The sequence below is a fragment of the Choloepus didactylus genome, chromosome 7 (genome assembly GCF_015220235.1).
Source record: "Choloepus didactylus isolate mChoDid1 chromosome 7, mChoDid1.pri, whole genome shotgun sequence".
Lineage (NCBI taxonomy): Eukaryota > Metazoa > Chordata > Mammalia > Pilosa > Megalonychidae > Choloepus > Choloepus didactylus.
This window is the reverse complement of record NC_051313.1, coordinates 127,222,348-127,234,983: the sequence shown is the minus strand read 5'-3', so window position 1 is coordinate 127,234,983 and position 12,636 is coordinate 127,222,348. Positions and strand designations below refer to the sequence as shown.

General features: G+C 46.8%; 2 protein-coding genes across 2 annotated transcripts; one reads left to right on the top strand and one right to left on the bottom strand.

The window, feature by feature from the left end:
* Window positions 1-2,250: 2,250 nt before the first annotated feature.
* On the bottom strand, window positions 2,251-3,624 carry LOC119539095 (histone H2B type 1-C/E/F/G/I). The gene is made up of 2 exons (XM_037842244.1): window positions 3,193-3,624; window positions 2,251-2,310 (listed from the first exon to the last, which is right to left on the bottom strand). Exon 1 carries the CDS (start codon window positions 3,580-3,582, stop codon window positions 3,202-3,204), a length of 381 nt encoding a protein of 126 aa, XP_037698172.1. The 5' UTR covers window positions 3,583-3,624; the 3' UTR covers window positions 2,251-2,310; window positions 3,193-3,201.
* Window positions 3,625-3,851: 227 nt separating this feature from the next.
* On the top strand, window positions 3,852-9,204 carry LOC119539083 (histone H2A type 1-C). The gene is made up of 2 exons (XM_037842232.1): window positions 3,852-4,423; window positions 9,044-9,204. Exon 1 carries the CDS (start codon window positions 3,918-3,920, stop codon window positions 4,308-4,310), a length of 393 nt encoding a protein of 130 aa, XP_037698160.1. The 5' UTR covers window positions 3,852-3,917; the 3' UTR covers window positions 4,311-4,423; window positions 9,044-9,204.
* The last annotated feature ends 3,432 nt before the right edge of the window (window positions 9,205-12,636 follow it).

The window sequence follows — 12,636 nt, the reverse complement described above, 5'->3', positions numbered from 1 at the left end:
CTTAAAGCAACCGGTGGTGGCGGCTAAGGCGGCAGTGACAGTGCCAGAGACAGCCTGGGCTAGGGACGCGGCAGCTGGGTCAAAGGCGCTGCAGGCAAGTACCCAATCGTATAGGCTTTTCTCCCGCAAGGGAAGAATAGCCTGCTTGCAAGGGGGATTGGCTCCCTCGAGAATGAGTTCTCGAGTGAGAGCCAGTTGGGCCTGGGGATCACTAACCTTCCTGGCGCAGGTTTCTTCAACCCTGGAGACAAAGGTGGCAAAAGGCTCATTTGGCTCCTGGAGGAGCTTGGTGAATTTAGTAGGCCGACAGGCGGAACAGTTGGCAAAAGCTCGCAAGGCGATTCCCCGAAGGATAGGCCAAAAGGTGGCAGGCGCATTAATATAGGCGGATGCATTTATAAACGCTCCAGTGCCCAAGTAGGCTTCGGGGTGATGATAGACTCCAGTGGCTGCGTCTTGCTCGCTTTGCTTAGCTGCTTCCGCCTGGAAGTGAGCACGCCAATCAACAAACTGGCCGGGGTTAAGAATGGTACGGGCAAGCAAGGCCCAGTCTTGGGGGAGGCAAAAGTCCATGGCGATATCCTGTAGTAATTGGGAAGCGTATGGGCTACCTAACCCGTCTTCCTTGACGGCCCTGCGAAGCTTCTTGATAGTATCTGAGTCAATGGGATACCAGTCGTACGGTTTTTGCAGCGTGGGGGTAACATTAAGGGGAAAGCAGCGAAAAGCGTGAGGGAAAGGAGGACACGCTTGCAGAGGGCCTGGCACGGGAGTGGGGGTAGGGGGAGCGTTGTCCCAAGGGTTGCCTTGAGGTGTAGAAGGCAGCCAGGGGTTGTTAGCCGGCTGGGTGGGAGGAGCGGCGGCAGCTGCCGGCAGCGGCTCCGAGGGGGAGCTCGCCGAAGGGGGAGGCGGAAGTGGGAGGCCCCAAGCGTCGCAAGATGGCGGCACGGTGGGAGTGGCTAAGGCATAAGATGGCGGACTAGCCCCGTCCTGTGAAAGGGCGGGGCCTAAGGCATAAGATGGCGGACTAACTCCGCCCTGTGAAAGGGCGGGGTAAAGCGCATGCGGTTTCCGGCCTGGCTTAGGGCTGACGTCATCGCCGGAGCACTTCCTCCCCTTGATGGAAGAAGAAGGAGGAAGTTCGCCATTTTGGAGAGGCTTAGTATTGCTTTGTTTTTGGGGGGCGACTTCAAGCGCGTTGTTAATCTGCTCGACTAAGGATTCTGTGTCCGAATCGTGGTCCACATTAGTATCGCTGTCTGAATTTGTTGACTGGGTTGATAGGGCCTCCTTGGATTTAATGGGGCCTCGATCAGGGGGGAGGGAGCCTTGAAGGCAGGAGCGGACGGTTGTTAAGGTGGGGAGCAAGCCGGGAGGGAAGCGCTTGCTCTCATGTTCCATGGCGTTGGTGACCCGATCAATAAGGCGATTATAAGTAACAGGGTCCCAAAGATGGCAAGTGGTGAGCCATGGGTTAAAGGGCAGCAGGAGGTCCCAGTATACTTGCAGCTGTCGGACAGACACCTTACAGCGATGTGTGTCTAGGAGACCCGCTAGAGCGCGAACTTGAGGTGCTTGGCGTGCAGATAGACGATTACCCATAGTGGAGGGAGAAAAAAAGGGGGGGTTGTTTATTGAGTAAAGAAAATGAGGTAAACCGTGGCCTCGAGGCCGAAGGAGACGGCGAGAATAGAAAGCAGGACCCTCTGGTAGCGAGAGCAGTTTGGGGGGGGGGCGGTTGCAAAGAGGCACACGGCGCCAAACAAAGAAACAAAGACACAAAGGACCACAGCAAAGTAATGGAGGGGAAGAGGGAAAGCTACTGGAGGAAGAGTGTTAGGAGGAATGGGGGGATATAGGAAGAGAAGACGAAAGGTAGTCGGGGGCAAAAGCCAGGTTAATGTGGGAAAGGAAGAGCGGCCCGGGCGCGGAGCGGCGTGGGAGAGGCGGCTCCGGACGTGGAGTGGCGAGGGAGAGGTGGCTCCGCGGGGCGGCGAGGGAGAGGCGGCCCTTACCTTGCAGGCGAGGAGAAGGGGAGTTGGAGAGGCGTCCGGGCAAGCGGGTGGTTTTACTGGACCGCTGCGTGGAGAGGACCTGCCCCACGTTGGGCGCCAGTTGCGGTCGCAGTTGACTCGTCTGGGGGGGGTGGCGGCCGGTTGCTAAATCCTCAGGCTCTCGGGATTGCTCGGAGGGTACCGGCGGCGGGGGCTCTTTCCCGGAGGCGAGGGCGAGGCGGGGGACTGGGCCCGGTCCCCGGCGGAGGCGTGCAAGGTGTGGAGGGCGGCGAGAAGGAACAGGCGGGACACGTTTCTTTTAGGGTGAAGAAGCCAAGAGAGTTTATTAGGGGAGAGTACAAGCTTATATCGGGCGGTTTAGAGGGCGGGGTAGCTGTAAGGGTTAAAGGCTTGGATTGGTTCTGAGAGGGCGCGGAGGTTGATTGAAAAGGGGCGGGAGTTGCTCCGGTAACGAAGAGGGTGGAGGGTGCGGGTAAGGCATGGGGGGGGGGTGTTTTCTCCGGCAAGCCCTCCCCAACGGTTGTACTTTGGGGTGAGGAAATGGGGCCTGCATTCGGCCCCACTTTCTCAGGCCCAGGGGGCCGTGGAGGGCGCTACCACCCGTGCCCCACTACCTTTCCTAGGGGCTGATCAGTTCCCCTGGCCCAGGCCCGCCAAGTCGGAACTCTATAACAGTGTCCCGCACTCCCCCACCCCAGAGCCTAAAATCAATTCAGCCTCCAGTGGAGAACTAAGTGGCCTCATCCATTGAGCTTCTTTATCCAAAACTATTGCTTTCTCAAGCATGCCCGCATGTTATAAGACACTCAGGGAAACTTAAATTCCCACTTCCAAGCTACATGAGACCAAATTTTTCAAGACAAATGTTGCAATCTGGAACCTGATTTTCGTTTAAAAGCCTTCCATTTCGTTAAAATGTTGCATTCAACATTAACAGTGAAGTTTTACAAGTGTGTTGCAATCTTGAGTAACTTAACAACTAAAGAGACAACAGGATATTTGAACCGACAATCGGTAATTAGATCTCCACTCGAAACAAAAATAGAACGTTACAACAACACTTCTGTCTTTTACAATGTTACCTTTAAAACACAAACTCAGCCCGAACACAGCTCTCTTTGTGGACAAATGGGTGGCTCTTAAAAGAGCCTTTGGGATTAAATGTAAAGACGCTTACTTGGCAAGTTTACTTGGAGCTGGTGTATTTCGTGACGGCCTTGGTGCCCTCGGACACGGCGTGCTTGGCCAGCTCCCCGGGCAGTAGCAGGCGCACAGCAGTCTGGATCTCCCTAGAGGTGATGGTCGAGCGCTTGTTGTAGTGCGCCAGGCGTGAAGCCTCGCCTGCAATACGTTCGAAGATGTCGTTGACAAAGGAGTTCATGATGCCCATAGCCTTGGACGAAATACCAGTGTCAGGATGGACCTGCTTCAGCACCTTGTACACGTAAACAGAGTAGCTCTCCTTGCGGCTGCGCTTGCGCTTCTTGCCGTCCTTCTTTTGAGCTTTAGTCACCGCCTTCTTGGAGCCTTTCTTCGGAGCTGGAGCGGACTTCGCTGGTTCCGGCATCTTTAAGACACAAGTGATAAAACACGCAGCGGAAACAAGAGGCGGATTTCTCCTACTTATAGAGGCTTTATGCTAATGAGGGATGCAGAGCGCGTCTTAGTTAATTGGAAGACAAACAGTGGGCCTGTCATCCATGGGCAGAACTATGCAAATGAGGAATGGAAATACAGCGTCTCTATTCGCTATGTGGCTTTGTCTTGTTACTAGCCAATCAGACAGCTGGTTTTACTGTCCGGGAAATGCCTATAAAAGCCGCGGTGCTCACAGCAATCCTCTGGTTGTTCTACTCTGCACAGCCGTACTTTATTGGCGTTTTTTTCTTTTTTTTTCTTGTTATGTCGGGCCGTGGTAAGCAAGGAGGTAAAGCTCGGGCGAAGGCGAAGTCTCGCTCTTCGCGTGCAGGCCTGCAGTTTCCTGTGGGTCGAGTGCACCGTCTGCTCCGCAAGGGCAACTATGCTGAGCGTGTCGGGGCTGGCGCCCCGGTGTACCTGGCGGCGGTGCTTGAGTATTTGACGGCAGAGATCCTGGAGCTGGCGGGCAATGCGGCTCGCGACAATAAGAAGACCCGAATCATCCCGCGCCATTTGCAGCTGGCAATTCGTAACGACGAGGAACTCAACAAGCTGTTGGGCCGCGTGACCATCGCTCAGGGCGGTGTCCTACCCAACATCCAGGCGGTGCTCCTGCCCAAAAAGACCGAGAGCCACCATAAGGCCAAGGGAAAGTGAGCTAACATTTGAGTCTCCGGAAACTTTCGAACCCAAAGGCTCTTTTCAGAGCCCCCCCCACTGTTTCTAAGGAAGAGCTATATGCACACTTGTATTTAAAGACAAAAGACGAGGTAAGGTAAATTTTGCTGTTGCTTTCAAAGGTTCTCTGGGTGTTGCCACTAACCGTATCCATAAGTTATTTTTGCTCTAGTGTGTATGTTTCACGACGCCACCAATTAAAGGCTCCTCTAGTCGCATACATAGCCAAATAGTCGTGGCTTATGCCTTACTAAAATTAACCCTTCGGTTATCGGTTTGGCGTTTCAGGCTTGGCTCGCGTTAACCTTGCAAGTGTGTTCTGACGTTTTTCAGCGCTTAAGGGCGGTTACAACAAAGTCGCGTTACTGTATGGTAGCTCAGGGTAGACTGATTTCCAGATTCGAGTTGCAGTTCCTCCACCGTTTGTGAAACCGGAGCCATTTCTAATCTTGTACTATTGGAGAAAGATGGTGCTGTCTTACCTAGATATTTCTTGCCAATGAATTTACTGAAGGAAAACATACCTGGCATTTAGCGAGCCGGACTTAAAAGAAACGAAAAGGGTCAAACAGCTACGTCCCTAACGTAGCCGGCAAGTGGGTAGAGTGGGGCAGGGGCCTCCCGAAGGAATTGGCGATAAGGGATCCGGTGATTAAGCTTTTCCCACTCCAAAAGAGTGGCGATCTGGAACTTATTTGAGTTCTCTGCGGTATACCAAGGTTTTTTCTGGATGATGCGGTTTGCACTTCCCTGAACGAGGAGCCTGGCGGAGGTGGCCAACGTTGGTCGGTGCCCCGCTGGGAAGACTCATGCAGGTAGCCGCTTAGTCAAACGCCCCTGGAGCTCCACTGAAGCGTTTTGCTTGCAATCGCTTGGTTTCCAGTGTTCACATGGGACTGTGCCCGGAGAGGATTTTTTTTTTTTTTTTCTTTTTTTTTAACCCAAGTAGAAACTGCTGGGGGCCAGATTTTGGCACCGATTGCAGGGTGCTCTTGAGGCAGTGTCCTACCCTTCCCTCTGCCCTTCCCCTCCTCAACACCAGGCAGATGATGCTGCTACAGTGTCCCGGAGTTTGGTCAAAGCAAAATGGCCGGAAAAAAAAAAAGTGTTCACCCTGATGGCCAAATGTTACTATCTCCTGAAGAGTTTTTAAAGTTAAAACAATTCTCATGGACAACCGGACAGGTCTCCTTGTATACCTCAGGGCCCTGAAGAGGAGTATTTTAATTGCAAGTTGATGAAGATGCTAAATCCAAACCTCCCAATTATGGAATGCTCATGGGTACCCGGGGCAAAAGTTCCCAGGGATTTACTGTGAGATGTGAGGCTGAGATAATCATTTGGTTATTTGGGCCATCCCGAACAAATCAATTTGGCAGCACCACCAATTGTAATACTTTTTAAATCACCAAATCTATGAAATAAATACTCTTTACTGTCATCTCACATCCTATTTCATTTTGGTATTATCTGAACTTGATTTTACAAGTATGATAAATTTCTTGTTTTTCATGATAACCAGAGTAGAATGTATAGGGCTCTGATTTTATTTTGTGACAAATTGCTCTTGCCTTAATAGTCTATCTCAAAATGGCCAGTTGTGCTTTAAATTTTAGAACCTTAGACCTTGACTGATCTGTATGCTTTACTCTGTCTCCCTGATTGATTTTGTCAGTTCGGTGGTTTCAAAGACCCCTTTTGCAGTAAACTTCCCATTTTACAGATCCATTCCTGACCTCTTCCCTGAGATGTAAATATGTGTGCATCCAAATTCCTACTTGAGGGATTTGTTAGAAGTTGGAACTTCTAACAGGCCTCTCGAACTGAATTGCATCCAAGACAAGAGAGTTACACTGCTCCCTAAGCCTGTTAGAAAACCCCACCCCACCCCATCTTCTCCAAATCAGTAAATGAAACTCTCCTAAATCCATTAACTCAACCCAAAGTTGTAGGAGTAAGCACTGCATGTTTGCGTTCATCTCCACAAATCAAACTAGCTGTAAGTCATTTCACCTACGCCTTCATTATATATCCTAGTTTATTCCCCACACTCCTTCCCATAACCGGAGGGACCACCCATAGCCCAGCCTCTGCCCTCCTCTCTGACTTCATCTCCATCACTCTTCCAACCACACTGATCTCTACTCCAACCTTCCAAATTCGTCTCTGTGAGATGCCCATCATCCCCTGACTTTCCTTTGGCAAGCTCCTTCGCCATCAGATCTCGGCTCAAATATAAAATACTAATATTAGAAGAAATTTAGGAAACCATTTGTATAATCTCCATTTTTGTGGGGTGTCCGTACAAAGCAAGCAAGAAACAACAACAAAAAATAGTACATGCTATGTCATAAAGAGTACAAAATAGGCAATAAATTAGGATAAAGGATTTGCAAAATGTTAATATAAGAACATTTAATGAACTGAATCTACAAAGAAGATCGACCTGCAAACAGCAAAAAGGCAAACAACATAATAGTACAATGACTATAACAGGTATCTTATCTTAGTCTTTATTAAATTCAAATGGCCAATACATTAAAAGAATCCTGTTAACTTTCCTAGCAGTTAAAGTTAAGCGTATTAGTGCAACAAACGGATACCATTTCTCAGATAACAATAGGCAGCAGTAAAAACTAATAATACCAGGATTGCTAAGGACAAGGAAGAATTGCCACTGTCATATACTCCTTTGAGAAATTGTCCTGGCAAGGCCTATTAAAATTTAATAAATAGTAGGGAGCATGTCTACCATCTAGAAACTAAGGCTCTTCTGTATCAAGTTATTCGTGTAAGGACTCCTTTGCAATACTGTAATGGGAAAGCAAAACCAAACCACCTAAACCATCTATAATACTATAGGTAAGAATAATGTTAACTTAAACAACAGAATATCCTTGTTAAAGAATATTCTGCAACTACCAAAAGGAATGAGGCAGTGAAAGAGAATCACATATACAACTGAAGAGAGTAAAATGAATATAGAGAAAGGTATGCAAGAAAACATATCACATTGTTTTATCTCCAGGAGGCAAGATGGGAGGGGGATGAAGAGACATTAACTTTTCCTTTAACATTAAATGATAGTGTGAAAATGAACGTGTGTTACTTTGTAACTTAAAAAAGTTTAAAATGTAGTCTCCATCTCTCCACCTCCCAACCCAAATTATTTTCTGTCCAGTCACCTGGTGTCGATTCTTTAAAAACAGAGATTGTATTTATCGGATCCCTCATGGTTTGCCTCTTTCCATTAGACTCTGTGTGAGGTGGTGACCTGAGCCTGTGTTCACTATTGTGGGCCCTCAGATATCTAGTGAATAGACCAGTATTCACTGCTATTTATTTAGCCCAGAAAGGCCTCCCACAGCCCAGTGCATGGTATCTGGATTTGTCTCCAACAATAAAATCATTGTTAGTAAATTGTCTACTCACCCTGCCCATTTACCAGGAGTGCAGTGAAGTGAAGTAAACCCCCTCCTGTTTTCCACATTCCACCTTTTTCTGGTTTCTCCTCCTTGATTTCTTTAAGGGCTGTTATTCTCTGTTGGCTGGTATCAGGCATAAAAGAATCCTCTTTACTATATATGTTACTAAGTCTATGGGTACTAGATATTTGCTTAGAGTAATTGAAAAGAAAAGAATCACAGGGCTGGTGTGTGTATGTGACCAAATCAGTGCCTTTCAGCCATTTACAGTGTCTGCTCTGTGCAGTAAGGCACCTCAGCTGGCTCTCACTTTCTATTTCTGGGGTTATACAGTTAAAACCCTCTTTTCTGGGGTGAGATTGTTAAAGAATTCTGTCTTACTCATCTCTGCACTTGGGCTTTTGGCACTCGTCCTTTATAGTAGATCTTCAGTAAATACTCACAATGAATATATGGATATGTTTGGAAATGTTTATCTCCACAGAGATATTGTTATAATCACTATCTAAGCTACAGGGACTTATGAGTTTTTTCCTGGGTTATGTACTCTTTTAGCCACCACCTGGTCTTAAAATTCCAATCTGGAGGGAGATACACAATTGACTCTAGAACTGTGCTGTCCAACACAGTAGCCACGAGCCACAAGTGACATTTTAAATTTAAATTAAATTAAAAATTCAATTTCTTAGTCATACTAACCACATTTCAAGTGCCCAATAGCCACATGTTCTGGTGGCTACTGTATTGAACAGCATGGTTACAGAACATGTCTTATTATCACAGAAAGTTCTGTTGGCTAGTGCTGGGCTAGATGTTTCATGCCTCTCTGAGCTAACATGTTCAAGCTTCTTCAAGTGGCATCTAATGATACGGTTGCCAAAAATACAGGAAGCCCAGTTAAATTTGAACTTCAGATAAGCAGCAAATATTTTTCTTAGGATAAGTATGCCCCAAATGTTGCATGAGACATACTTAAACTTAAAAAAAAAAAAAACAAAAAAAAAACTTGTTTTAATCAGAAATGCAAATTTAACTGGGCATCTCTGTATTTTTATTTGCCAAATCCAGTAACTTATCTGAGAAATAAAATGGGGCCATCTTCCTAGGAGGTTTAATCCTTTCACCACTGGAAGTTACTTTTTACATGAAGAGTTGAGAAGGCTAGTAGCAAGAGAGAAGCTACCTCATTGCAAGGAAAGGGAGCTGTAAAGTTTCTCTGCATGTGTAAGGAAGGTTGAAAAGGAGGTTCCCAGATACATTTACTTTGTTTTTTTTCTCTCTCTTTAGGTTTCAAAAGCTTCCCCCTACAGAGAGATATATAGAAGATCTCAAATGTCTGCCCAACCCACCAGTGCTCAGAAATAAATGGGATAGATGGCTTTAATAGACTGCATCTGCACCTGCAATTTTTTTCCTATTAAAAACTTTGGGTTTGTTTTTTCCATGCATATGTGTTTGTGTGTTTGGGGGTAAGGAGGATAGAGGGGGCAAGAAATAACATTATTAGGGGGAAAACTATTTACCAAAAAATGTTTCTAGTTTTTGGAATAGGTAATACATTTCCAGGGTTCAAATAAAATGGAAGAACCAGTTATGCATGAAGAATCCACTCCCTCCACCACTGACTCTTAGATATCCATTCTGTATCCATCTAATGTTAATTTATGTTGGTGTCAGTTGTTCTCAAGAGGGAGCAGACTGAATACACTGTTCTGCCCTTGCTCTTTTCCCTAACAATATATACCTTGGAGAATTCTCCATATGCAAACACTTGGATCTTCCTGTACACAATCACATGGTTTTGCAGTGTGGCTGTGTTGTAGTTTAGTTAGCCTGTCCTCTGTTGGTAGGCACGTGAGGCATGTGGGTTGTTTCTAGTCTTTTGCTATTATAGACTATTCTGGAATGATTAACCCTGATTTACAGCAACATTGGAATTAGCATCATATTCTGCTGGGATGGTGGAAAATGAACTGAAATTCAAGTCACTCTTGAGTTGGACTTGAGATTCTTCACCTTAAAAACTGTGTGCCCCCCCACCAGCCTAGTCATTTTGAACCTCAGTTTCTTCGTGACATGGTAACAAACCAAGTTAAGTGACTAGAAGAATTAGAAAAGATAATGTATATGGATTGTTTTGAACTCTAAGGATCGGCACAAATGCCAATTATTTAACTTTGAAAAACATTTCCTTTGTGACAGTAATAAGGATATGTTGTAATAGGAGCAGATTTCCCATATTCCAGCCTGGCATGAGGAGATAAAAGGTGACACAAAGAGGAAGGAAGGCAGTTTCATTAATTATTTAATAATGACACCTCCCTACTTAAATCACTATTTCCTGTCCTCCCTGCTAGGAGTCAGACAATCACCCTCCCAACTTGCCCACTGCCTCATGCCCTCTGCTACAGGTTGAGGTCAGGTTTCAAGAATGTCTCTGCTACACTCTTAACATCTGGGGGTGGGAGCTGTTTCATCCACCACTGGCATATACTGGCCACTCGAGAAATACCTGATTAATTCATGAGGCCTGCCCTGCATGGAGGTTATTATTCTGGCCCTGAATTGAAATTTCCAGAGGTTGATGGGAGATACATCAAATCTCACAGACTGTGTTGTAAGAAAAAGGCACCCAAGAAATACCTACACAATAAATCTATAAAAGGTGACTTGTGTATGTGTGTGTGCACACCTTCCCCTCCCCCCCCCACAACACCCATATGCACAAACATGCAGAGTGAGGTGTACTGGAAAGACAGGAGAATCTGGAGCTCAAATACCTGGGTTTGTGGTCCAGCTCTGCCATTTACCAAACGTCTGACTGGAGGTGAGTCATCTGCCATCTCTGAAGATCGGGTTCTTCATCTCTGAAGTGGGGTAATATCACCTCCCAGAGTTGGGAAATCCAATGAGATGGGGGCAGAGGAGAAAGCACTGTGTTCATTGTCAAACCGAATATAAGCATGCAAGATTATATAAAGCCCAGATAGATGGAGAGATAGATAATGTAAAGACTGGGTAGGTAGACAAACAGATAGGAATAAAGACAAATTTCCAAATATGGACAAGAGAAAGCAGGAGAGGATTTGGGAATTTCCACCAGGGGTTCACACCTGCAGGGATTGAATTGGAGTTGGGCTAAGCCAGAGCCCTACCTGCTTCTATCAGCAAATTGCCCCTGTGGCAGAAGGAAACTCCTAGAGAAGCCCGCCTCGCAGAGGTGCCGCAATGAAATGGCGGCAGGGTGCACTCATGCACGGCTCACCAGGTCTCCATCGGGTGCAGAAGTAGCAGCCCCAGCAGAGTGGATGGATGTTTCAAACTGAGCCACAATTCAAGACAGAAAGGGAGCACCACACTGCCCACTTAGCTTTTGGCTCAACTTGTTTCCTTGCCTTCAGTGACTATATGGAGCACTTGTCCCTGTTAGGCAGCAGAGCTTTCTTAGCAGAGAAAAGAAGAATGAAGAAGGCCCTTAAGGAGAAGGGCCCAAGGCACATCTGCCCTGTGGGAGGAAAGAATAAACCAAAGGCAGAGCACAGAAGGACACTTAGATGTCCTTTCTGCTCAGTCTCTTCAGGTTGTAAATGAAGAGTCTCAGGCCCTGAATCAATTAGTCTTGTGTATGGTCGCAAAACAGGTCAGTGGTTTGTCCGTTTCCACACACAGAATCATATTTCTGCTCTTGGCATCTTCATTCTCTTAGGCATCCAATTGGGAATCCATGTATCATTTAGCATCCTTCTTTTCTGTCTGCTACTTTGTGTTCAGTGTAACACTGGCAGCCCAAAATTGTCCATCTTGGCAGTGTTTACACAAGAAAAATTGGCAAATGCTACAAATGAGGGTTTGGTTTTGTCTCTATCCTGGAAAGCCAGTTGTTAAACAGTTACTAGAACATCACTGCCTTAAACACCCTCTGCTCCAGCCTGGTAAGATACTCTCATCCATGTCTCTCTCTCTCTGTCTGCATTGACTCACACTGCTGTGCTGTTTTCCTACCTAGAGGGGCTCTGTCTCACCTTCCAAATGGCCCCCATACTTCTGGAATGATTCAAGTCTCACACTATCTCCTATCATCTGCACCTATGATGTTTGTCTCTGTATTGTTTCTCACTTGCTTTCAGTTTTCATATCTTCTTTTCAAATTCTACGAGGAAGCCTAAAACAAGCTTCTTGCAGATACCTGCCTCAACCCCTCACTTCCTTCAGGACTTCACTCAATGTCACCTTCTCTGTGAGGCATTCCCTACCTCTCTCTCTCTCCCACGGGCAAGAAGATGCTGTCTGGGAGGGTGGCCATGGTCTGAGAGATGGTGGTGGCAGAAATGCCGACTGCCAGCACAGCAAGGATAGAAACACTATGAGCAGAGGTGCTGTGAGGACATAAGCAGGGCTATGAACAAATGACCCTTGGGGCTTCCTCTGGGTTGCCTGGCAATGAATTTGGAATGACGGCTGCTTCTTTCCCTGTGGGAGGATCAGCCAGCGTTCCCAGCTGCTGGGAGGCTGGTTTTCCCAGATGGCACCCATGCAGAAAATGTTTATTTTCCATATTTGAATCTACTTCCATGCTTTCTCTATAAAAAGGGAAAGTCACAGGTGGTGGGTCCCCTTCTGGAGCCCAGCTCCTGCAAGCATCAGCCTCACTCTGCCCAGCACACCACTCTGCAGGGCATGAGACAGGTGCTCTGCATCTGCTGACCCTCTGCCTGTGAGCTCCAAGGGACACTGCACCTGCTGATGAGACAGGCAGAAGGTAAGACTGGGAAGTCCTGTTCAGAGGAGTGAAATAACCTCCAGAAAAGGTAGTCAGGGGAAAGGGGGTAAATACAACCTTTCCTTAAGTGGCTGGGATCTAACTTTCTTGATTGTTATTC